General features: G+C 41.6%; 1 protein-coding gene and 1 pseudogene across 4 annotated transcripts; both read left to right on the forward strand.

The window, feature by feature from the left end:
* The first annotated feature begins 155 nt into the window (after positions 1-155).
* On the forward strand, positions 156-25,967 carry RUFY1 (RUN and FYVE domain containing 1). 3 transcript variants are annotated; one of them, XM_080991383.1, is made up of 18 exons: positions 156-453; positions 9,766-9,939; positions 10,908-11,025; positions 12,468-12,569; positions 13,186-13,309; positions 13,863-13,924; positions 14,869-14,934; positions 15,554-15,623; positions 16,269-16,370; positions 16,822-16,938; positions 17,249-17,416; positions 18,986-19,083; positions 20,042-20,161; positions 21,704-21,833; positions 22,482-22,576; positions 23,696-23,744; positions 24,233-24,310; positions 25,251-25,967. In XM_080991383.1, exons 1-18 carry the CDS (start codon positions 159-161, stop codon positions 25,389-25,391), a joined length of 2,109 nt encoding a protein of 702 aa, XP_080847509.1. In that variant the 5' UTR covers positions 156-158; the 3' UTR covers positions 25,392-25,967. The 3 variants fall into 3 exon arrangements, with proteins under 3 accessions (XP_080847509.1, XP_080847510.1, XP_080847511.1); XM_080991384.1 differs by having other exon boundaries at positions 271-404; XM_080991385.1 differs by lacking the exon at positions 156-453 and adding an exon at positions 8,784-8,860.
* Positions 332-4,536, forward strand: LOC308469242 (cytochrome c oxidase subunit 4 isoform 1, mitochondrial pseudogene; annotated as a pseudogene). The gene is made up of 2 exons (XR_013991586.1): positions 332-453; positions 2,417-4,536. The product of XR_013991586.1 is annotated as a cytochrome c oxidase subunit 4 isoform 1, mitochondrial pseudogene (transcript).
* Positions 25,968-26,701: the final 734 nt, after the last annotated feature.

Raw genomic sequence — 26,701 nt, forward strand, 5'->3', positions numbered from 1 at the left:
CTCAGGAGTAAGGCCGCCCAAGTTCCTCCTTCGGCGCCAGTGCAGAGCAGCCACACCAGGGCTGTGGGCGAGGAAGCCCGCGAGAGGGACCCGAGAGGGACAGGAAGAAGTTGCCGAGGCCCCAGGGCTCCTGACTCGCGTCATATGACCCAGCAAAGATGGCTGAAGGAGGGCAGAGTTGCGAAGTAGTACCTGCTGCTCCCGCCGCGGGAGAGAGCGAGGGCTGCGAAGCCGCCGCCGCCCGGACCCCCGACAGCGCGCCTGAGCTGAGGGGCGGCGGCGGCGGCGGCAAAGAGAGGCCGGCCGAGGACTCGCGGTGGCCGGCTCCCATCCTCTCGCTGGCCAAGAAAGCCTCGGAAAACTTAGCAGCCGGCTATGGGAGCGCCCTGAAGTCCGCAGCCTTGGTAGGACTCGTGCCCAAACCTCTCAGCAATGACAGCCCAGCCAACCCAAGTAGGGCCATGCTTATTGCTTGTGATATTGAATTTATTTTTTTAGGGGGGCGGCGGGAGGAGTGCGAAGAAGCAGCAAGTGGTTTTATTTCCTAAACTGCCGGTGGGGGCGGTAGCGTTGGTCGTCCGGCGGAGGGAATACTTTCTTACAGTGTGAGCCAATATAAACATAAGGAGGTGGCTAGGCTTAAGTCAAGGCTGCCTGCATACGATGGATACCTTTATGTTTTTTCCCCTTTTATTTGTGGAGGGTGTGGAAAACATGATAGAAAGCGTATAAAACGCACGTGGGGTGGGGAAACCTGCCGCTTTCCAGGTGTTGCTAAACTACAACTCCCATCATCCCTGGCCGCTTATGCTGATGGGAGCTGCGGTTCTCCACTCCAGAAGCAGAGTGAGAATCCCCCCCCCCCCCGTCTGTCATGATGTTAGAACCATGGGCCACGTTCAACAAAGATTCAGGGCAGGGAAAAGGAAGTACCTCTTCACACACCTTCTATTCTGGGATTGGCTACCGCAAGAGCTGGTGATGGTCACAGACTTAGATAGTGTTACCTTCCATCGATTATTCTGCTACCGTCCCGTCCCTGTAAAGCACTACCGTACCGTCCCTGTAAAGCACTACCAACGGCTGCTAGTCATGATGGCTATTTATTGCCTCCAGTATAAGAGGCAGATAGGCTTTGTTCTTATCCAGCAGGGCTCTTTGTATGTACTTTTGTTTGATTGACCTAGAAACACTCCCCCCAAATTCCAGACTGAGGCTTTGTACTTGGTGTCACAGATACAGAAAAGCCACTCTGCACAGCAGAGAGCAGCAGATCCCTGACTGGTTTGAGGCCAGCGTTTAGAACATGGAGCCTGTTATCACTTCAAAGCACAAGGCTGTTGTGAACTAAAAGTGTGCCCCCTGCAAGAAGATGCTTGCTGCACTGAGAAGTGCAAGGAACAACGCCCAGAGGATTGCCAGGCGATGTGCCAGTGACTACTGGCTAAAGCTGTGTCAGAGCATTTGGCTTGCTGCTGACAGTGGCAGTACTCACAAAATATACAAAGGCATGAAGAAAGCCTTTGAACCAACAGTAGAAAAAACAGCACCACTAAAAACCTCGTCTGGAGAGACCATCACAGACCACAGCAAGCAGATGAAGTGATGGGCAGAGAACTATCAAGAACTGTACTCACAGGAAAACATAGTCTTCAACACAGCTGTTGATAGCGTCCAGGCTCTGTCTGTCTCATGTATGTGGGGAAGCCCTAGGACAGGATGGAATTCCAACAGAGGTGCTGAAAGCATGCCTCAATTTGCTCATGACTCACCTCCACGGACTTCTCTTGCAGTGTTGGGGAATGGGATCTGTGCCACAAGACATGTGTGACCTTCTACAAGAACAAACATGACTGCCATGACTGTAACAATTACAGTAGCTTGCTGAGTACTTTCACGCATGTAGTTCTCAACAGATTACAGTCACTTGCTGACAGGGTCTATCTTAAGTGACAATGAGGCTTTAGAGCTCAGAGGTCAACAGTCAACATGATTTTCTCACTGCGCCAGAAAAATGCAGAGCAGGAATGCCCCATGTACATTGCCTTCATAGACCTGATGAAGGCCTTTGACCCTGTCAGCCAGAAAGGACTCTTCACACTGCTCAACAAGATAGGGTGCCCATCTAAGCTCTACAAGATTACCATGTCCTTCCATGAGAACATGTGTGGCACCGTTCAGTATGACAGTTCATCCTCGGATACCTTCTCTATTAATACTGGTGTGAAACAGGGCTGTGCTCTCACTCCAACTCTCTTTGGCATATTCTTCTCCCTGTTGGTCTCCCATGCCTTCTGTTTGACTGAAGATGGTGTGCACTTCCATTCAAGGAGTGACAGGGTGTCTGTTCAACCTGTCACGTCTCCATGCCCCAAAAAAGTGTGGTGGGTTATCATCTGCTAAATTTTGTTTGCAGATGAAGCAGCCTTGACAGTCCACTGCAAGAAAACTCTACAGAGGCTCATCAACCATTTTGTCCAAGCCTGCATGGAGTTAGGACTTACCATCAGCCTTACGAAGACCAACATCTTGGGTCAAAACATTGCCAGCACTCCACACATCAGCATTGGTGACCGCACGCTTGAGGTGGTAGACAATTTTGTCTACCTGGACTTCACCATAACCAGCAACCTGTCCATTGATGCAGAGCTAGACAAGTGTATTGGTACAGCAGCTACAGCAATGGCTTGTCTTCCCAAAAGGGTATGGGAAAATGTGATGCTTAATGACCAGGCTTGAATGTTGAGCATGCTGCTTTATGGAAATGAGTGATGGCCAACTTAACACCTGCCTGGAGCAACACTTCAATGCCTTCCATATGCACTGTGTCAAGATGATTTGGGGCATCCCATAGCAGGACAGTCTCAAACAAAAATGTGCTCTTCTAAGCCCACATTCCAAGTTTTTTCACAGTTTCTCAATGAGGTCTATGCTGGCTTGGTCACATACACAGAATGAAAGATGTCAGGATCCCCAAGGATGTGCTTTACAGGAAGCTGGCTTCAGGCACTAGGCCTGTTGGCAGACCAACTCTGTGTTACAAAGATGTCTGCAAGTGTGACGTGAAGGCTGGCAACATTAAACCCTGCCGTGTGGGAATCTCTTGCAGACTACCATAATGCCTGGAGACAGGCATTCAGGTCATGTATCCACAGCAGCAACCAGAGGAGAAGTGGCTGCTATGAGGAGTGCAGAGAAAAGAAATGCCATGGCACACCTGTAACAGCAAAACCAGGCACCTTCATCTCTCCCTGCTGCAATAAAACATGTCTCTCCCATATTGGTTTCTACAGTCACAGCAAGCACTGTAACTCTCCCAATGGTTTGATGGTGCATTGCCTCTCGAAGCAGACAGATGCAAACAGCATGCTCAGAGTTCATCTCCTTCACATGTTCTAGTGTTGAGGTGTGGAACTGAAAATAGATTCAAGAACTAAACTCTAGCAAACTCTTTGTTTGTTAAAATTTATACACCATTTGATTGTAGAAAATCACAAAGAGGTTTGCAAAAGATAAAACAGTAGTAGCAGACTGCATTTTATTTATTCTGAAGTTCATTAACATTTCTTTCGTCCACCTATTTTATTGATGTATAGATGTCTGGAAAACTGAGGTAATTTTAATCTGTTTTAGTATTTTAATTTTTGCATTGCAGGGGGTTGAACTAAATGACCCTTGGGATACCTTCCAACTCTACAGTTCTATAATTCTGTGTATTTAAGAATGGTTGTTTTCTCCTGGAGTTTAGTTCAGTTGAAAAATGACTTGCACCGGTTTCCGCTTCCCTCTCCTTCCCTCTTTCCGTCCTCATTCTCTGGGGTTTAGAGGACACGAGCTGCCTCAGGTTTGTGGTTGGTGGTGGCAGGATGTTGGCTTCTTGGGCATTTAGTCTTCTTGGCAAGCGGGCCATTTCCACTTCAGTCTGTGTGAGAGCCCATGGGCATGGTATTGCAAAAACAGAAGATTTCAGCCTGCCAGCTTACATCGATGTTGGGATGTTCCATTGCCTGAAGTTCAGTTTACAAAAAGTCTCTCTTCGGAGCAGAAGGCCCTGAAGGATAAAGAGAAGGCATCCTGGACTGCCCATTCTTCTGCTGAGAAGGTTGCACTGTACCGCATCAAGTTCAATGAGACCTTTGCTGAAGTGAAAAAGGGGTCATCTGAATGGAAGACTATTCTCGGTGGGACACTCTTCTTTATAGGCCTCACTGCTTTTGTTGTCATTTGGCAAAGGATGTATGTTTTTGGGCCAATCCCTCACACTTTCACAGATGAGTGGGAGGCCATGCAGACCAAAAGAATGTTAGATATGAGAGTGAACCCAATTGATGGCTTCTCGGACAAGTAGACTACGAAAAGAATGAATGGAAAAAATAAATGCACTCCAGGGACCGCCACTCCTGTTCTGGCTTGAAATGTTGAAACCATTCCTTCATCTCCATGTGACCTCGCTGCTTCTGTGTATGGGGAAGAAAATACCCCTCTATTGAAAGAGAACCTTTAATAAATGTTTGGTTTGCTTGAATATTTAAAAAATTTTAAAAAATTTAAAAAATGACTTGCACCGATTGCCTGTATCAGGTGACAATGACTTAGATGAATATATAAAAACATAATTGTGTAGAAATAGAGCATAAAGTTGTAACTACTAAATCTAGGCAACCAAAATGTTTTCTTCAATTATTAAAAGTCCATACATTTATAAATAAAGGCTGATGGATGTCAACTGTAGCTTACTCCAGGGGTCCTTTATCTTTTTTACCTTTACTAGTCTTATATATAATATTTGGAGTATTATCAAATTCCAGTAGGAAAAAAATCACTCTAAGGGTAAAGAAAAAGGGATATCCTAGTGTAGAAATGTAACTCTTAAGTTAATTGGAAGGGAATAAGATGTGAGAGAGAGCTGTTACTATCAAGCCAGTTATGTAGGAAAATTAGGAGACCCAAATGTCTTGCCAAATTACCAGTTCCTTTTTGTGCATGTTTACTCAATGGCAAGCCCCATTGCGTTATTTGGGGCTTACTCCCAAACAACTGTGCACAGTATGTCCACCACTTGTGAATAAGTCCCATTGGGCTGTTTTACCATTCTTCTATTCCTGCAAAGGACTGGAAAGCTGATTAAACATTTAGTCCTGGAACTTAAAACAATTTTCCGACACTGGGATGCAGGATTTGTATGAATAGTTGTGTTAATCTGTGTTATGGCAAAAACAGAATATTGTGGTACTGAAAAAATAAAAATAATCTTGTTAGGGTTGTATCAATTGAAGTTCAACTTGGAGTAAACCCACTGAAATGAAGGGACCCAAGTTAGTCATGGCCATCATTTTTAATGGTTCTACTCTGAGTATGACTAACATTAGTTACAAACTTCAGGTTTTTTTAAGACACTGTATTATTTATCCATGGTGTAAAATATTTTGGAGAAATAGTAGGCAATAAGGGCATGGAGAAATTCCCTACAACTAAATATAAGTACCTAGAAATACACAGAAACCTAAAAATAGAATAGTATGCCATTCCAGTAGTCTTAAATGATGTAAGTTTTCCATAGGTATTTGGTTGACCACTATGAGAATAGGATGCTGGACTAGATAAGACTTTTGGTGTGATCCAGCAAGGCTGTTCTTTATATTCTTACAGACAAAGACTAACTGGGTTATTGTGCCACTTTAGAGGTATCTGTGTACCACCCCACCTAAGCTAACAAGCACATCTTGATTACTGGAGCATTAAATCAGGGGTCAGCAACCTTTTTCAGCTGTGGGCCGATCTACCGTCCCTCAGACCATGTGGTGGGCCAGACTATATTTTGGAGGGGGAAAAATATGAATGAATTCCTATGCCCCACAAATAACCCAGAGATGCATTTTAAATAAAAGCACACATTCTGTTGAGGGAAGCTTTTAATGTTTAATAGGTTATTGTATTTTAGTGTTTTGTTGGAAGCCGCCCAGAGTGGCTGGGGAAACCCAGCCAGATGGGCGGGGTATAAACAAATTATTATTATTATTATTATTATTATTATTACTCATGTAAAAACACCAGGCAGGCCCCACAAATAACCCAGAGATGCATTTTAAATAAAAGGACACATTCTATTCATGTAAAAACATGCTGATTCCCGGACCGTCCGCAGCCCGGATTGAGAAGGCGATTGGGCCGCATCCGGCCCCCAGGCCTTAGGTTGCCTACCCCTGCATTAAACCATATGATGCACTGCCAAATGGGCAGGCAATGCACTTTTTGTAGCAAGAAAGAAAATAGCCTTATCAGGCTTTTGAGAAATGCAGGTGCTACAAACTTTTTATGAATTCTGATTTACGTAGGAATTCTTAAAATTTATATGATTCAGTTAAAGTACCATGACAAGAGTATTGTGGCTCAATTTTTTATGACATAAGCTTTCGTGGACTACGGTCCACTTAAGCAGAAGGATTTTTGCTGCAATAAACTAACACAAAAAGGGACGCGGGTGGTGTTGTGGTCTAAACCACTGAGCCTAGGGCTTGCCAATCAGAAGGTCGGCGGTTCGAATCCCTGCGACGGGGTGAGCTCCCGTTGCTCGGTCCCTGCTCCTGCCAACCTAGCAGTTCGAAAGCACGTCAGAGTGCAAGTAGATAAATAGGTACCGCTCCAGCGGGAAGGTAAATGGTGTTTCCATGTGCTGCTCTGGTTTGCCAGAAGTGGCTTAGTCATGCTGGCCACATGACCCAGAAGCTGTCTGCGGACAAATGCCGGCTCCCTTGGCCTATAGAGCGAGATGAGCTCGCAACCCCAGAGTCGTCCACGACTGGACCCAACGGTCAGCGGTACCTTTACCTTAAACTAACACAACTGGAATTTATGGCAATAAAAAGTGGCAATGCAACTGAAATATTCCCTCACTGATTTCTGCACAATCACAGTTAACTGAGTGTTTCAGAATTACTGTACCATCAAGAAAATAAAAGATAAAAACCTCTCATCGTTGCTTGTACATTCACACTTTTTATAATTGATCTGTTCTGCCACTGTAAACTGCTGAAGGATAACTGCTGGCAGATTATTGTATCTGTGAAATGTTTTATTGTGAGTTTCAGGCTGCTGGGCATGCTTACTTAGAAAGAAGCTCCAATGAAAGCAACTAAAGTTGTTTCTGACTAAGGTTGTTGGTCCTTTGTTCTGTATTTTATGGTTTTAGATTTTTTTTGATGTTTTAATGATTTTATTATACACCACCATAATATTTTTAATGAGTTGGTGGTTTGTAAATACTCTAATAAATAAACAAGCCTGCAAATCTACCCACACTTATTTTGAAGGAAGCTACAGTGGACTCAAGAGGGAGTTGTGTATGAATACACACTTAAGATCAGACTATTCATGTTTGAGAAAGCAATATATGTATACTTTTATCAATTTCAGAAGTGTCTTAAACTTTTAACAGTTATCAATTCTATACAGTGCTATATGAGCTACTACCATTAAATGTTTCAGTTTGTATACATAAATTGCCTTTATGCTTAAAGCTGCCTGTGACTCTGTTTTAAATTAAATGCAACTCAAATTATCTCAAATGCTCTAAAATAGTCTTCATTTAAGGAATTGTCTCTCATATATAACAAAACACCCCAGTCATTGCAAGGGCCTTTACTTCTGATTAAGTCTGCAGTTTTATGCTCACATCTGAAAGAAAGCCCCCATTGAACTCAGTGGAACCTGCTTCTGGGAGACATGCATAGATTTATAGTATCAGTCCGTTGGTGACTATCAATTCATTGGCTTGCCTGCTGCAGTTTTGCAAACCAGAACTCTTGTCATTTTTAATTTTAAGCCTAAAAATAATGAATGATCCGTTTTTACAATTCCTAAAGCTTGCAAAAACCATATTAAGTTCAGAATGCTTTGCTTCTGTCTAGCTGCACTGCAGGCAAAGTACCTAAGCACCTTAATACCATAACCGTAATGTAGTAAATTCAGTAGAAATTCTTTCAGCTTCACATGACTTGTGTTCACTTCATCCACCAGAAATTTCGCCATATACTAAAGTGTCATTAGGAACACATATCTAATACTGTACAAGGCTGCAATATAATTACGAAACATCAAATATTATACAGTATATCCCTTATAGTCCCAGGTGCTGAAACTGAATTAAACATACAGCTTTGCTAAGTGCCTAACAGAAACGAAGTGGTTCGTTTAAAAAGCCACTTACGTGGCTGAAATTGTACTGTTAATTATTCTTAGAGGTCTTGACTTTTATTTGAATTCTAGTGTTACCTTGTTGACAACAGTTCAAATTTTATTTCAAACTGGGAAAGCATTTCCCCCATATAGTTGAAACACATGAAATTGTCTAGCAGCGTCTTGAAAAAGATTATATTTGTCAGCCACCTAAGCTTTTTGAATGACGTTGAGGTGAGTGGGGGAAGGTGGGGAAAAATCATAATTTGCTACAGGGGGAAAATACACGCAAGTGTAAAAACACAGTACAGTACTATTATCCTCGCGTTTGGTTTTCCACGACGAGAGGAGGAGGCCTTTAAGAAAGTAACAGCGACTAGACAACTAAAATGGCGCCACCCCTCCCTTGTTTACAGTGTCGTGCTGCCTCTGCCCAAAGCCTCTTTTCCCCGTTTGCCCAATGAGGGCTGCGGTAGCGGCTGGGCCTTAAAACCATTTCCTGGCCGGTCGGAACATGGGAGGGCAGGTCGGTGGCTGTGACCAATCCGAGACACCCGCTTGTGCACCGGGCGTTCCGATTGGCTTGCAGGAAGGCGATCAGCGGCTTGGGTGCCTTTAACCAATGAAGGGCCTCTCTTTGGATTTTGAGGGGTGGGAAGTGTTGCTCTGGTAACGCCAGGTGAAGGTGAGATACCAATGGGGAATTAAGCAGGGGGAGGGGGGTTATCGAGGCCTCTGCTTAGGGGTCGTATAAGTGATGGTGGTGGGTTGGAGCCTCCCTGGGGAACCCACGTTGCGGGAAGCTTATTAGTACTGAGCTGCCAAAATGCAGGTGTTTGTGTGAGAGCCAGAAAAAGACTACAGAGGAGAGCAGAAGGCAAAACATGCTCGGAAGCGGCTATTCCTCTGCTCCCCTCCTTCCAGCGTTGATCTCGCTGCTCTGATCCTTCTCCCTGTGAAGTTAAGATGCTTTCCTTTTCACTGCAGAACGCGGGTCGTACCAAGGCAGAATCCGCGGGGGCTTCCCTTTTAGTCTGACTGGCAGGTGTTTGTTTCTCTGTGTCACCATCCTTATGAGCTCTTCTGTGTGTATTTGGGCATAACTAGGACTGTCATTCTCATACGAGACACAAAATAGAATTAAAACATTGCACCAAAAATGTTTTCGCTGCTTTCTTTTTAACAGAAATTGGAATGGGAATAAGCGGTGTGTTTTAATGCTTGTGGGTATTTTAGACCTTAAAGGTCTGTGACTGCTCCTTGGTTTGTTAAATGTCTCTATTTCTCTCTCTCACACACCACCTAACTGCACCATTTCAACCCTTTCTAGAGTGCATCTGTTTCATGAACATTCACTGTCATAACAAGAGAGGTGTATATATAGTTCCTGATATATGAACGGAACAAATCTTGGATTGTTTTGGTTTTTCTATTACCTCTTTTCTCCTCCACCACCACCTCTGGCATATTTCTGTTGTGCTAAACTATGAAGCAAGATGGTGTTTTGTGGGGTTTGATGTTTTGAGAATAAGTCTATTAATCTTACATCAGTTTCTTTTCTGATGTGTATGTGTATCTACATTTGTTCAGCAGCCAAATACCACATGATGGAAGAACGTTCAAATCTCATGAACATGATGAAATTGAGTGTTAAAGTCTTAATCCAGTCAGCTCTGAGTTTGGGTCGAACCCTTGATTCAGACTTTCCCCCCTTGCAACAGTTCTTTGTTGTGATGGAACACTGTCTCAAGCATGGACTTAAAGGTGAGCTTCCTTCCAATATTGGTTTCAAATAGTATATTTTTCATATCCTTTTATGTATGTGCCTTTGATTATAGGCTTGCAGCTTTAGCCAGTTTATCTGGGACTATCCCCCACTGAATTATGAATAGGCATATATAGGATAGCATTGTAAGAGTATTTTAATTGATGTGGATCTTTGCTTTAACTGTGCACATAAGCAGGCTAGCCACCAGATATTTCTAGAAGTCATTAAAAAATGTGTGGTTTATGTCACAAGAAAATGCTTAAAAGGAGTAATAGATAAAGCAAAAAGGAATTATGTGTTTGAAGTGGAATTCATAGCCTGATTAATTCATCAATTTACCTATTACTAAGGAAACAGAAGCGGCATTAAAGCAAGGTAATGCGCATCTGCTGAAACACTTACAGACCTTGTTCTAGAACTCTGTAGGATGAGAAATGGAACAAGTTTAATATCATTGAGAGCATTGTTGTGTGTGGCACTAAAGATGACTCTGAACCCTTCCTCCTGCTACTTGTCTGCAAATGTGAATGTAGTAAATGCGTGACAGAGATGGACTGCCATTTTAAACTAAATGTTCAATCTAGCCACAGAAGTTTTACAATAAAATTGCAGAATGCAAAGTTGGGGGGTTGTTTTCCTACAAAGAACTTCATAGCGCAATCATATATTACTTGAAAGTATTATCATACTGTGTTCAGTTGGTTTTACTTCCAGGTATGTGTATGCAGAATTGTAGCCTGAATGTGAGGTGTGAAAATACCTTAATTATGCAAGCGTATCCATGTTTACTTAGAAGTAAGTTCCACTATGTTTAATGATGCTTACTCCTTCCCTTGTTAAGTGTGCTTTCTGTGTTTGACATTTGCTTTATGTTCGTTGATCTGTTGTGAACCTTTTTACTTTACACACATTAAACTGAAATAAAGCAACGTTATTTCCTTTCCATTGCCTCCCTTTTATCTAGCTAAGAAGAGTTTCATTGGGCAAAACAAATCGTTTTTTGGACCTCTAGAGATGGTGGAGAAACTTTGTCCAGAAGCATCAGATTTAGCTACAAGTGTCAGAAATCTGCCAGAGTTAAAGTGAGTTTTAAAAAATTCAGGTTGAGGTTAAGGAAACAAATTGTTATAAGGAATGAGGTTGCTAATAGTATTCATGTACCTTCATAATATTTTATGGGTTGATTTGTTAACAAGATGATGGGCTAATTTCAAGTTAAAAGATGGGGAAAGTTTCACTGAAATTATCCTTTATTGACAGGGGTTTTCAGTGCTAATGCTGTTGTTGTATACAGTGACAGTTTAGCTACATTTTCCTGTCATCTAATGCTTTTACCAATACCGTTTTACATTTAAGACTGTCAAAATTATTACAGGTTTCTTTTTTCTTTCTTTATAAGAATTGTTGTGCCAATTCAGAGCAATGGGTTTTCAACAGGTGTCAGATGCCAGAGGGAAACATTAAAGTGGGTACTGGGAAAAAGGAATATTGATCTCAGTAGGACCTGCTTCAATATTAACTATTTAGACCTGCCCATATGACTTTCCCAGTAGTCAAACTTTCCCAGTTTGCAGTTCTTAGTACAGAAAGTATTGATCTGATATGTAGAGATCTTTCCTATTCTAATTAATTCAAGAGGGTGCCGGAAGCCTCTCTGTGTGAAAGAAACAAGCAGAAGGTTCATGATGTTTTGGTTATTCCTTCAGAGAAGCCGAGTACAGCTGGCTTAAATTGGTTCTCTTATCTCTTCTGGCAAGGTCATGCTGACTATAAAAATAGGCCAGAAGGAGGCTGGGTTTCACTTTCTCTCTTTCTTTTCCTACTGGTGTGGTATATGCTTAGTATTAAGGTTTAGACTTATTATAGGTTATTGTAAGTTTAAGTTAAGTCTGCTGCAACTGGATTTCTTATGGACAGTGCCAATCCTGAATGTATTGGATTTGTGACCATTATGTTCATTTGCCTTCAGTAGCAGTAAAGCTCTACTGGATGAAGTATTAATTGCCTCTGGTCTATTTTTTTGGAATCCTGCAAAGTGTTTAAGATTTTACTCTACTAACTAACTTGGAATCTGCTATGGGTCAATAAGGGTAGAATTTCATGACAATATTTCCTTTACTTAAATGTTCTTTCCAAATCTTCTGTAATAAGGTATTTCCAGTGCTTTTTTTTCTAAAAAAATATATTTAGGGGTACTCTCATTTTCCTATTCATATTGAAATACTGCCCTTCAATGAGGCCAAACTTAGATTCACAAAATGTTTAGGGGTATGCGTACCCCCAGAAAAAAAGCACTGGGTATTACAGTACTTATATTAATTGGTAATTCACTAATTAATCAGTTAAAGGAAAGGCAATGAATAAATGTGTAGGCCTAAATGTTTTTTATCTGGCTCATATAATAAACAGTTATCTGCTGCAGGAAATATGTCCTCATGGTAAACTGCAGAAACATTTATCGGATGCATTTATATATACCAAGTGGATAGCATGTTTGACACCTGGTGTCCTTGTGGAATTGTAGGACCCCAATTGGAAGAGGCAGAGCTTGGCTTTATCTTGCTGTGATGCAAAAGAAACTGGCAGACTACCTGAAAGTACTCCTGGACCACAAGAATCTATTGAGGTATCTTTTGAACTTTTTATTATTATTCTGGAATAACACATCTTGCCACACAGGGAAGCATCTAAAGTAAATGAGTTTGATCCAGAGAAAAGCCTATGGAAAGGGGGCTGGCAGTCCTCAGCCCACCCCAGTGTCTCCCAACCCTTGAGAGAAGATTTTCAGAGGCTGCTGTTGCACAGGGTGTGGGGTGAGGGAGAAAGCCAGCTTGCATTATCTCCCTTCTGTTACTATTACAGTGGTACCTCGGGTTAAGTACTTAATTCGTTCCAGAGGTCTGTTCTTAACCTGAAACTGTTCTTAACCTGAAGCACCACTTTAGCTAATGGGGCCTCCTGCTGCTGCTGCGCCGCCGGAGCACGATTTCTGTTCTCATCCTGAAGCAAAGTTCTTAACTCGAGGTACTATTTCTGGGTTAGCGGAGTCTGTAACCTGAAGCGTATGTAACCCAAGGTACCACTGTATTTTTTAATCTGGATTCAGCCTAGTGCTTGTATTCTGACCATAAATTTGATAGGAAGGACTGAGCTCAGTATAATCTTTACTGAATTGTTCTTAATTGGGTGGATAATACAGTACCCCCCACAATAGTTATTAAATTATCTGTTTTCTTTCCTAGTGAATTTTATGAGCCTGATGCCTTGATGATGGAAGAGGAAGGAGCTGTGATCATTGGTCTGCTTGTGGGACTGAATGTCATTGATGCAAATCTCTGCTTAAAAGGAGAAGATTTGGACACCCAGGTAACTTAGGAGTAATAGTTAACATTCACAAACCACCCTGTAGACCAGGAATAACTTGTGTTTTGGTAGTTCAGCCCTATATTATCCTAGTAGTCTAAATCTGTCTTGAAGCCAGGGGGGTCATATAGTGGCATTAAGTAAGCAGAAGCAATTCTGCTCATTCAAGGTTGGACACCTGATTTCTACCACTTGTCCCTACTCACTGCCGTATGGGAGAGCCTCCTACTGTGCTAAGGCCACTGTGTGTCTTTGTGTGTGAATTGAGTCCCTATGAGTAGCATTTCCAAAAGCACTTGCTGTACTATGAGCCATAGTGTTTCCTTCCTTTCCATTTTGTGGGGTGACCATACCCAGCACTGGTTGGTGCACTCCATGGAGGGTTGGTCAAGGATGAATGCATCCCCCAGGCTGAAAAAAGTTGGCCTCCTGTGCTTTGTTCACTTAAAACTCATTTATTAGAATGTGAAGGAGAGGATAAGAAAAAAAGTAAAGCATAGCTAATCCTGTTGAGGCACTTAATTCAATTGTAAATAAATCTTATTTGTCTTTTCAGGTTGCAGTGATTGATTTTTCCCTGTACCTTAAAGATACACAAAACAGTGACAATAGCAAAGAGTATGTAAGGTTGAATTTATGTTCCTAATCTAATCTTTGTTTAATAGAGTTTTTAATTAAAGTAGATGAATCCATATTTAGGAATTTCTTTAGTTCTTTCTGAGAAAGAGAGGAGTGGGAGAAATGGAATATAGAAAGGCTATTGACAAAAAAAAAAAAAAAAGGGCAGAGGAAATATATAGAGGATCAAACATGCTAATTCTGGCTTCAGTGGCCTTCCCTCCAGTTCCACTCAAATGTGATTTTAAGGGCAGGCATCCTCTACCCAACCCCTATTTCTACACACAGGTCCTACACACCTACCTTGTTGAACTAATGGGGACTGAAGGAGCTATGCTCTGCTAACTGGGGAACCTGGACGAGCTGCATAGAAAACCTGTACATTTTATATTTGTATAACATGTATAATTCATAACAATGCATTAAAACTGCATCCATTGCGTGGAGAATTAATTTTTAAAAACCCAGTTTCTTTGTGTCTTTACACATTGGTGTGCTATCTTTTCATATTGATAATGGTTTTTCTCAGCATTTCTATTTTGGGTGCAGCTGCAATTTGACCTTGCTGGCCAGAATGTGGGGCTGATTTTAACCCCTTGGAGTCATTTGTCCACTATCATTTTTTAAAAAATCCAGCTGCACATCTTGTTGACACCAAACTGGTCCTAATAAAGGAAGAGCATTTGCATATATAATGCATATGTAGTTTTTTGTATGATAACTTTCCTCTAATATAACATGACAAGTCTTGTGGCAAACTGACTATAGTCCACACAAAAAATTATTCCACAATGCATTTATTAGTCTTTAAGATGCCACAAAGCTCCTGTTGATTTTGCTGTAAGAGAACCTATATGGCTGCCATTCTGGAATGTCTCTAATATAAATGTTGCACTTGAGAAAATGAGTCGTTCTTTAAAATACCATCTTTATTTCAATATCAGAGATGGAGGCATTACTGCTGTGCTTGATCAGAAACATTATGTAGAAGAACTTAACCGCCATCTAAGGTAGGCTTCCTTGGTGAAAACTTGATTTCCCCCTGTCCTCTTCCCCTCCCCCATGTTTAAAATCACAGCTTTAGCTACGGCAGCAGTTTAAGGAATGCTATACTATTGAAAAAAGGGTTTCATGCTTATTCCTTCAGAGGGATCTGCCCCTTTTCTTTGTACAGTGGTACCTTGGTTTACAACCATAATTCGTTGCGGACGTCCAGTTGTAAACCAAAACAGGTTGTAACCCAAGGCACGCTTTCGCCAATGGGGCCTCCAAAAAAAATTGGTTGTAATCCAAAAAAAAAAAAAAAAGGGGGTTGTAATCCAAAAAATGGGACATGGACTTCCGGGTTTGACATGGTTGTAGTCCAAGACGGTTGCAAACCAAGGTACCACTGTACTATCTTGCTCTTCTGGCACCTACTTCTGCTAGCCTTGTAACTCCCCTACTTTAAACCCCCATATTTGCAATCCAATAATATTTTTCTTTAATTTTCTTAAACTGTGAGCGCTAAGTGTTGCGGGGGGGGGGGGGACAACAGAATAAATCTTGGTTGCTTAGACTTCCCTTCAACACTTGGCATTTTTTTGAGTGGCAAGTATTAAGTGGGTCTTGGTCATCTTTTTGTCTCAGTTGCACTGTTGGAGATCTGCAGACCAAGATAGAGTGCCTAGAGAAGACCAATTCAAAGCTCCAAGAAGAGGTTTGTGGTGCTCAAGTTTATTTCAGTCGCTACTGGTGCCTGCTCCTTTTTGAAAATTTTGAAGTGACTTCCTTCTTGAAACTGCGAATCTTATCAAATGGGTTTCCTGAGCAGAGCAAAACTGATATGAATTGGGAAGCTGGAAAGGTCATAGTGAGGAGAGCCAGATAGTTCATTTCCTCTCGTATACAACCTAAAGGTACATGGAACATAGGAAGCTGCTTCTATACCAAGTTAGACCATTGCTGCATCTAGCTTAGTGTTGCTGACGCTGACTAGTAGCAAGTCATCAGCGTTTCAGAGAGGAGCCTTTCTCATCTCTACCTGGAGAAGCAACTGCTCTGCCATTGAGCTACAGCGCTTACACAGTGTCTGAACTAAGAAAGACTTAACCATTTTAAGACTGAGAAGTTTTCCCTCTCATGCATCCTTTCTGAAAGGAATGTTCATCAACTGAAAAACTTGCCAGTTTCTGTCTTGGAATAATAAAAGTTATGTGTATCCACCTTAGTGACTGAATTATGAAATATGAGCTTGCCTGGTCTTAATTTCAGGCTGCAGTTGAATGGGATGTTTTTAAATATTCATCCAGATGATGCATGGTGGTTTGTCTTCTCTCTTCTCACACCCACCTCTGTTTGTCAGCTGGCAGCAGCAACTGATCGGATCAGGGCACTTCAGGAAGAGCAGCAGGAGCTGAAGCAAGAAAATGAACTAATCCGTGAACGAAGCGAAAAGCATGTCGAGGTCAGATACAGTATGTAGCTGATGTGTGTGGAGGTCCACCTAGGAGGTTGTTTTCCATTTAAACATTAGCATACCTCTGTAGGTCACTTTGTGCAGAAGATTCTCCTTTAAGTCCCTAAAATATCAGGAGCCTGCAGAAGGACTTTCAGTGTGGCTGCCTCTGTTTCGGGGAACATCTTAGTTGAAATACAACAGGCACTCTGTATTTGTAGCTTTTAGAAACAATTGAAAACATTTTTGTTGCAACAAGCTTTTCCAGGTAGATTATTTTATATATTCAGGACAATTCATAAATTAATAAAACAACAATAATACGAGACACATATCTTCCTGTAGTTAATACCGTCTGTAGATATAAAATCATTTCTAAATAAATATAATTTCTCTTGTGAGAAACTTACCTACTCTAATCTACCAACAGGTTGATTTCTCAAATAACCTTTTATTCTAGGTAACAAAACAGGACACCAAAGTTGAACTGGAAACATACAAGCAGTCAAGGCAAGGCCTGGATGAAATGTACAGTGATGTCTGGAAGCAACTGAAAGAGGAGAAAAGAATCCGAACGGTGAAACACCATAATTCATTAATGGAGCGAATCATTGTTTGTTCGGTTTCTGTATGCACCATCATAGCAAGCTTGCTTGGATGCTGTGCCAGGGGTCCCCTGATCCCTCTTTGCGACTATGGGGGTGGGGACTACTGGGGGTGTGCAGAATAGTGTCAGCATGCTTTCAGAAGCAACCTTCAGCTTTTGATTCCAGCCATTGTCACACAATCTATAAAAACACAAGTTCACAAGTTCACACAGGTCAGGTTTTACACAGCTCAACAGAAAATATTTGTTATTTATGCAGATTTGAATTTTATTTTTAAAGGAGCTGGAAAAAGAGCTGGAGCTGCAGATTGGAATGAAAACAGAAATGGAAATTGCTATGAAGCTCCTGGAGAAAGATACTCATGAAAAACAAGACACTTTAGTGGCCCTTCGCCAGCAGCTGGAGGAAGTTAAAGCTATCAATTTGCAGATGTTTAATAAATCTCAGGTAAATTTGTTAAGTAAATGGAGAAGCAGCCTATTCACTAGGCATGAGCATAACACTTTAAATGTGTACAGTGCATTCTGATCATTAGCTTCATCCTTGCAACAGCCCTGTGTTGTAGCACAGGGGTGGCCTGTGTGCAGCCCTCCATATATGTTTGGACTTTAACTCCCATCATTCCTGACTGCTGGCCATGCTGACGTGATGGAGTTATGGTCCCCAACACAGGAGGTCACCACACTGGCTACCCTTGATGTAGGATCACTATTGTGCTCAGGTTTATAAATGGGGAACTGAAAAGGAGAGTGGCCTGCCCAAGCCCACACATTATTCCTTCCCCTTATACGTTGGCTTCAGTGGAGAGATCCTGGTTTGTTTAAACCAGAGTTCCCCAGTGCACCCAAATGAACCAAAGTGAGCATGGCAGGAAGCGTGCATACAGACCTGATGCTCATTCCTAGCTTCATAAACCATGGCCCTCTGTCTCAACTGCATATGCCTTCTGGTTCAGTTATATAGAAGTTTCTTACATTAATTTTTATTGTGGGGATTTGTCACCCTGTTAGGTACAATGTCAGGATTCTGAGTAGACACAACCAACCTTGCATGAATATGCATTTTGGGTGGAATTTAACATTGCACTCTTCCAATAAGCATTTCATCTTAGAAATTTGAACAATCCCCCCCTTTTCTCCCCCTGCACTCTGTTTGGAGTGGGGATTCTCATGACACGCCTTGACTCAATTAGGGCGTGTGTTTAGAGGGATCCCCATTGCCCAAGCAGAAGTCCTTGCGCAGGGATTCCACTGACAGGGCTGATAAGATGAATCCTGCCCTTTTCATGTACTCAATGATGTATAGTGAGCACAACATTCATTCACATTCTTAGTGGCTGGAAGAAAAAGAAAACTTCCTGCTTACGAGTAAGGGCCTCTTAACATGATACAGTTGAAAAGCAGGAGATTGCTTAGCTAAACATTCTTTAGCCATGACAGCCGGGGAAACATGGCTCTTGATTTCTCTCTAATCAGCTTAGTTTTTCAGTCACTTGTTTTGTCCAGGAGGTCTGAAGATTGCAATGTCTGTGTACATCTCTGCTTATTGTTTGGATGATAGATAGTATTAAGGGTCAGTGAGAGAATCCCATTAATCTTTTTTTTCCCCTCTGAGATGCCTTAAAAGTATGTGAGAGACTCACGTGGTTTGTATATAGACATAGGATGGGGCTTGCACAATAGTGATTTCCTTGTACTAATTTGGCTTTAGCTTTTGGGAGGCTGTGGAGTATTAAACTTATTTTCAAATGTCTCATTCATCTTTTCTCGATCCCAAGGTTAAGCCAGTTCCTTGATTCTTGCCTCCAGGTTGCCTGTTCTAGCATTACAGTAGTGAGGCAACTTTATTCTCTGCCTTTTGAAGTGGGGAAAAAACCTATTTCAGTATGAAGAGGGAGACATGATGAAGTCTCTGACCTGTTTCATTACTAAGCTAATCATATATGGACCTGGAATGCTTTGGGTTTTGTAGTCACAGAACAATTTTGCAGTGAGCCGTTTGATTCTTTCCCTCCAGAATGCAGAAGGTTCATTGCAGCATAAAAGTGAAGCAATATCATCCTTTGAAGGCAAAACGGATCAAATGATGTCTTCTGTCAAGCAGATGGAGGGCAGGTAATCCCTTCCATAGGCCTGATTAGCTGTGATCTGCCTAATTCCCCAATTTTTAATGTTTCCAAAGTCCATATTAGTTTCCTTTCATGGGCACAACATATTTCTAGGAAAGGCATGGATGACCCACTGACCTATTTCCTGTAATCCCCTTTACCTGTCTGTGATCAGGAGTGGCATGGCCAGACTCCCAAGGGCCATGTAGAAAGCCCTGGAGGGCTTAATTTGGCCCCTGAACCTGAGGTTCCTCACCCCTGTGCTAGATGCTGAAGAAGGATAAGGCAGACATGTGAGAAAGTTCAATGTGGTGGGAAAATCAGGGGAGGGAAAGGAAGAGAGCCATGTAGGGGAGGCCTGGGGTGCCCTTGGGCGGAGTGGAAAACTGATGAATTTGCAAGAGGGAAAGGCAAGTTGTACTTTTAAGAGAATTGTTCATTTATATGCTGCGTTTCTGCCAGTGCACCCTAAGGTGATTTATGCTTTTAACATACTAAAACAACAGTTTAAAAGCATAGAACAGGATTCTCTCAGGCCACTCAATGGTCCCTTCAGGAGCTGATGGCATGAGCTGCCTGGCTGCGTTTTCTACTGCCCTCCATCAGGGCACATGGGGCTTAAATAGCTGTTAGGACCGTTCACTGAAGCACCGTTCACTGGTGGTCTCCTTAGGAGCTGAAGACATAAGCTTATTGGCCCAACTTCCCCAAGCTCAGGCTAGGACTGGTGAACATCTGTCTCCTTGCTAGACAGGGTAACTTAGACAGACCCTTGTGGGCCAGAGTGCTGAAGGCTGACCTACCTACCCTGCAGTAGCTACTGACATGGTATGAAATGTTTGTGCATAATATAACATGTTAATGAATGATAAAGGTGTGTTCAAAGGTGGTAGCTTTGGCAAGAGGGAAAGCCTGCTATAGCTCTATGTAACTTGTGTGTGTTTGTCTTTTTTCTTCTTTTTTAGATTGCAGCATGCAGAAAAGGCCAGGCAGGTTGCAGAAGAAAAAAATGTCAAACTGAAACAAGAACTGGGCGGCAAAATTGTGACCTTGAAACAGCAGCTAATCCAGCTGGATAACAAGTGGTAACCTTGTGTTCTATATTGTTTATCCTTGGTTTTCCTGGAAACAGGGCGTTTAATTCACAGCTTAAATGCCTCACAAAATCAGCTAGCCACAAAGCTAACAAGATGCATCAGCGTAGCAAATTAGTTGACACTAAACTTTCTAATATGATATGAGAGCTGTGATCATTTTGAACTGTCATTTCTTATGCATTCTTCCATATATTCCTTCAGATTGATTGTGCCTGTAGTTTCTAAAGGCAGGGCCTGGTTTAACTTGTTGCCACTCTTATTGGCTGGGACTAAAGAAATGAAGAACTGCATAGCTATTTTCATGCATGTCCCAAAGGAGCCTATGAATTTGGATTTCTTAGCAGCGCTCAGCTCAAGAAACATGGCAAATGACTCGTGAAACAGACGTTCCAAAATGAGGGTGTGCTGTTAAAAGAAAACATCACCCACAAACTCACATGCCTAAAATAGCTCTCTGGATCCCAGCCACTCAGTTGGATCCAGCGAAGAGCCAGTGGAAAGGGGTGGGCAGAAGGAGGCTTTCCCATCTCCTTATCCCCCTGGCAGCCCCAGATAAGCTTCTGCAGGTTGGATTCCCCCTGCTATATGTGGTGGGGGAGGGGGTTGAGGCGTAAGGTAGCAATTCATTAAAAGTGGACATAGAACCCTTGCATGAGTTGGAATTTTTCTTGTGGAAAGTGCCTCTGCTCAATTTTGCAGGGATCACCCCCTCCCATGCCACAGCCCCCCCCCCCCCATTTTCAGCGGGCCCCAATCTTCATAGACATCTCTGGGGCTGCTAGGGAGAGGCAAAAGCAGGAAAGTCAGTGTCCACCCCTTTCCACAAGCTTTTCTCTACATCCTCTTCTTTGGCGATCACTCATCATCGAGTAAGATTGTCTTCCATGAACATGTTCCTAACGGTGTCCGTAGGTGACGGTGAAGGCTAGTTCTGGATCCGCACATCCTTCCACAGTGGGGACATTGATTTCTGGGCAGGAGTTTATCATGGTGAGGGTTTGCCAAACCTGCCTTCCTCTTAGCTCATTTCTCCCTTTCGTCCTGAGTTTGAGTGTCTTCGAAGTCCATGACACCTTTGGCAAAGGTTGTTCTCCAATTGGAGTGCTTGCAGGCCAGTGTTTCCCAGTTGTCAGTGTTTATACTACATTTTATTAGATTTGCCCTGAGAGAGTCTTTAAACTTCTTCTGTTGACCACCATCATTACACTGTCCATTTTTAAATTCAGAATAGAGTAGTTGCTTTCAAGGCGATAATCAGGCATCCACACATGACCAGTCCGACGAAGTTGATGTTGAAGAATCATTGCTTTGACACTGGTGAACTTTGCTTCTTCCAGTACACCTGTCTTCCCAAGTGATATCCACTATCTATACAGAAATTCAAAACTCCTCCCTTGTGGCTTCAGGAGCATGCTACCTCACCCCACCCCCATAATTATTTCAAGAATTTCTAGCGAAGTAAATACTGCTGTTAAACAAGATTTGTTTCTAACTTGGCATTTGTTTATTTGGTCTCTGAATTTAAAACAGTTTAACTCTTGAGAGAGAATTAAAATCCGAGAAAGAGCAGCGGCAGATTCTGCAACATCAGCTGCATCAAGAGAAGGACACTACAGCTTTGCTAAAAACAGAACTGCAGCAAGTGGAAGGGTTAAAAAAAGTAAGTGAACTGGAAACCCAAAACGTAGCCAGACCAAATGCTGTAGTCCAGAACCTCTGTAGGGCATCAACTTGAAGAATGCAGGACAGGAAACGTGGGGAAGTAACTCCAGTGCCTTTCTACTAGTATGTTACGTGGCAGATTCTCTCCTTTAAGGGTACAGGGGTTGTTGTAAGCTACTGGTTCAAGAACACTTAACCACCAGGGAAGAACTGTTCTTTCTCTGATCAGCAAATGATCAAGTGAGCATCCTCCTTAGGCTGAGTAAAGCCAGTCTTTTGGCAACATTGCCATGGCCAACACTAGGAGCCTTTCCACATGCAGGTTTTTTCAACCTACTGGAATGTTGTTCTTAATGGTTAAGGTGAAGTCAACTGTTCATTGGCTTAATAGCAAGGTAATACATTTTTACAAACGGCAGGTAGTCAGTTTTTGTCTCCTTCACCCAAAAGTGATAAGGTTGAGATCTTATCAGTCAAGTTCAGTCTATTATAGTGTTGTTTTTTAATGTTGTTTTTAATGTTTTTCTTCTTATAATTCTGAAAACTACTAATAAATATTATTTTTTTAAAAAAAAACAAAATAGCAGAGGAGGAAGAGGAATTCCCTGATGAAAATTATATAGCCTTTTTGTGTTTTGTTTTATAGGAGTTGCGAAAACTGCAGGAAGAGAAGCAGCAATTGGAAAAGGTCTGTGAAGAACAGGAGCAAGCCCTTCAAGAAATGGGACTTCACCTTAGCCAGTAAGCATGTTCTGATATTGGGCCCCTTTCTATTCATCTCTCATTCCCAGAGAAGTTGCATTATTGAGTTAACTTGTGTAAGATAAGAATAATAGAATTGTAGAGTTGGTAGGGACGCCAAGGGTCATCTAGTCCAACCCCCTGCAATGCAGGAATCTCAACTAAAGCATGTTTTATATGGCAATTGTTTGTCATGGCTACACCAGTGTTTCCTGCAGCAAATTGCAGAGGCGCAGCTGTAAACAGGAGGATGCACACCATGTGACTCCAATTTCAAACATAATTTACAGACCTGCTGGATCAAAAGTCCATCTGGTCCAGCTTCCTGTTCTCAGTGGCCAACCAGATGCCAATGTGAAGCCCACAAGCAGGATCTGAGTGTGAACACTCTCTCCCTGCTTGTAGTTCCTGGCAACTGCCATTCAGAGGCATACGATCCCTAGGGTTGGAGGTAGAACATAGCCATCATGGTCAGCAGCTTTTGATAGCTTTAGCCATGAATTTGTCTTTCAGTCATCAAAGTTGCTCCTTTGTGGGAGCAAATTCCATGATTTTAGCTCTGAATAAGCAGCACCTCATTTTGTCTTCCTAAATCTTACAGTATTGTTTCATTGGATGGCCCCAGGTTCCTATTATTACGAGAGGGGGAGAAAAAACCTTGCTATTGCACAGGGCGAAAGAGTAGAGGATGCTGTTAATTAAAAGTTAGTAAGGTGCTGCATAGGGAGCAAGTGATTCAGAAACATGCTACTGGGATGGAAATATGGGTGGTTTGAGGCAACTTTTTGGTTCCTTCAATTTGGAATGTTTCCTTCTAGAACCATTTCTCCAGTCTGAGAGCTTGCATCTCAGTAAGAGGATGAGCTACAAATTGAAAGTCACTGGTTTGAAACACTCCTCTGCCATGAGCTCACCAAGTTGCCTTTGACTAACCACTATTTCACCCTTCGCTAGCCCCACTCCATCTGCAGTGTGGAGATGATGATGATGATAATAATAATGGACTTTGTGAGGATGGTTATTGTGAGGATCACCATACAGTGTATGTGGTGTCCTCTGAATACTGTAAAGCACAATACAAATGTAAAATGTTGCTATTAATTTTATTATTTTTTCTAGATCCAAGCTTAAGATGGAAGATATTAAGGAAGTGAATAAAGCATTAAAGGTATTGCAGCTTTAACAGCATTCTGGCATTCATTAGCAAGCTGGTTGGTGATTGCTGCTGCTGCTGCTTGCTTCATTATTTGCAACTCTGCCCCTGCTAGCATGGGATACTTTGCTTCAGTTATCAGGAGTGTGGCATTTTCAAACTTGTAGTGGCAGCTTTTAAATACCTTAATTTTTTATTTTTATTTTTGTTCTCTAAACATGGCATGCTCTAGTCTGAATGGAAACTACCAGTTACATAACATATAGTCCTTTGGATGCTTATTCAGAAACAAGTACCATTATGTTTGATTGGCACTTACACCCAGTTAAGTGTGGATAGGGTACCAGCTTAAATCTTTTTTTTTCCCCTTTTGGGAGGCAGGAAGGGGGGAATGCTAGATATAATTGATGCTATGGCTAGGCCAACGTTACCTAGACAACCATTCAGCCTCTTTGAAGCCTTACATGAGAAGCTGTATATTGAAATAATTCATTTTGTTTTAGGGTCATACATGGCTAAAAGATGACGAAGCAACCCACTGTAAACAATGTGAGAAGGAATTTTCCATTTCAAGAAGAAAGGTAATATAAAGGGCTAACAAGCCTCCTGGTAAAATTCTGAATTATTCCATGTATCTGGGAGACTTGCCTGGGAAAGAGCAATTTCTAAAGCACGACCTCCCTTTATAGAACAGCAACAAGGAGCATGAGCGATGAAAGTGCAAAAAAAGTAAATTTGAGCCTTGAAGCACATCTACTAATGGTTGTTTTTTACACCCTGTGGAATTTAGATTTGTAACATCCCAGTTCAGTCCTGAAACATGCATCAGCAAACAAGTACTTGATACTATTATGTTTTGGTATCAAAGACCTGATACTAAGCGAGCTTCTGGGGAAAGTATATCAAAATTGGAGTGCCACCGCTGAGGAATTCTTTCCTCAGTTGAATTATCTTAATGTACAGATCTGTACAAAAGGAACAGCTCCTCCTCAAAACAATCCAGTAGTAAAATCAGCAGCAACTTGACAACTTTTAAAAACCTCCTCCTAACAGAAAAGGGACACGGCAAGGGGGTGGTATCCACAATATACAAAATACTGCTCCAAAATCCCACAACACTAAGGTCTCAGAACAAATGAAACTGTTCTGTAGAAAATGTGAAAAAAGAGGCAATGTGGTACTTTTGTAAACTGAGAAATCTTTTTTAAGGAGCAGCTCCTTCGGTGGTATGTTAAATTTGCAAATTTAGAATCATTTTACAAAGCCAGGAAACCATACTTTTACCCTAGATAACAAATACGAAATTATCTGAAATGCATTCTGTTGATTGAGACCATAGGCTTTGTTGTTTACAACTCTCCTTTGATTTCAGCCCAAACTCATTTATTGTAGCACTTCCAAGAGGGCTGACTTTATTTCCATTTATCTTAGTGAGACTTGCAGTTTCCTTTGATTTGGAGCCTTTAGTTAAGAATTGCTTTTGCTTATAGTCCTAATACTGTGTTTTCACTACCTTTGCAGCACCACTGTCGAAACTGCGGTGACATCTTTTGCAACACTTGTTCCAGCAATGAACTTGCACTTCCATCCTATCCAAAGCCTGTACGAGTTTGTGATACTTGCCACACTTTACTGCTTCAGAGATGTTCATCTTCTTCCTAAGACATTGGCTTGTCCACAGGAAAACCATTTAAAACCGAGAATGAACCAAATGTTTAATAGGCTTTATTGGGAATCTAAATGCCACCAGTATGTATCACACAACTTACGGTACTAGTTTCCCATGATAGAATGGGACATAAGGTTTCATCTATACAATTTGGGCTTACAAAAATAATAAAAACTGATAATGCATCGAATCAAGTGCCAGAGATAACCCTAAATGTGCTCAATGTGCTGCAATCTTGAGATGCGGTCATACTTCTGGTTTTGTTTTTAAGATGTAAAAAGCTATCGTTTGTATTTAACTTTGTACTTCGACATTTGTACATTTGACCTCTAAAATACATTACTTTTCTCAACACTTTAATCCCTCTACCTATTGTAACAGTTCCACTTAAAAATTCCTCTAGATTTATATGTTAAAGAAACAATGTCACTCTTAGTCCCTATGGAATAATTTTTTAAGTAATGTATAAAGAATGTGCCTTTACTTCAAAAGTAAATAGAGTATATAGTGTTTCTAAAGCACCTACAAAATAGTGATTACGCAATAAAGACTTAAATGCAATTAAACAAGTTCATCAGTATTTGCAAGTTTCTTGCAATTCAGATTGAACAGTGACTTCAACCATGTGCAAAAAATTGATATGGTAAAACTTGCTTACAAGGTGGTGATATGAACTGCAATGGAGTCAGAAGCCAACAAACATGTCAAAACAAAGTGAGGATCTTTTTCTTTACATTTGTAAAAGTTCAAAGAAATGTGAAACGGTGGTGTATGCAGTGACAATGTCCATTACCAGGACTTCCACCTGTAAACATCTCTTCTGGGGTTTTTCCCAACCTCCAGAGCAGACTGGTTGGGGCTGTTATGGGGAGATGGGACCCTCCTGTTAGCACAAGATCCTCTTGTAACAGGATGGCTTCATTGGAGACAACCCTGTGTAGCCCTTAAGCCTCCTGGTTTCCATTCAGGTTTAAGTTGGTCTATACCAGTCTTTATAGGTAACAGCAGTTATGTGACACAGGCACATGGGGGAAAAGGCACCCCAAGTAGTTCCGTGTTTTCTAAATCTACACAAGCTAACCAGAACATCCAACTATTTTAAGTAATAGGTAAATAGAGAATAGTGGTGGGTTATGACTGCTCTTCTTCAGCATTAGCTTTTACATTCTTTGTCAAGTTCCGTTTCAGTGGTTATTGACAACTCTGAGTCTTTCTGCTGCTGGATGAAACTACTAAACTGGTGGCAGTAATTAGTGTATCATTTGCTGCTGGCAACACAGTGCTCATTTCAAATCAAGAGAGG

This window comes from Podarcis pityusensis, assembly GCF_964106645.2.
Source record: "Podarcis pityusensis genome assembly, chromosome: 2".
Taxonomy (NCBI): Eukaryota; Metazoa; Chordata; class Lepidosauria; order Squamata; family Lacertidae; genus Podarcis; species Podarcis pityusensis.

Coding starts and splice junctions, on each gene's coding strand:
- RUFY1 (XM_080991383.1), top strand. CDS start 159: ATGGCTGAAGGAGGGCAGAGTTGCGAAGTAGTACCTGCTGCTCCCGCC. Junction 16,371..16,821: donor GAAGCGAAAAGCATGTCGAG/GTCAGATACAGT, acceptor CTTTTATTCTAG/GTAACAAAACAGGACACCAA. Junction 23,745..24,232: donor AAGTGAATAAAGCATTAAAG/GTATTGCAGCTT, acceptor ATTTTGTTTTAG/GGTCATACATGGCTAAAAGA.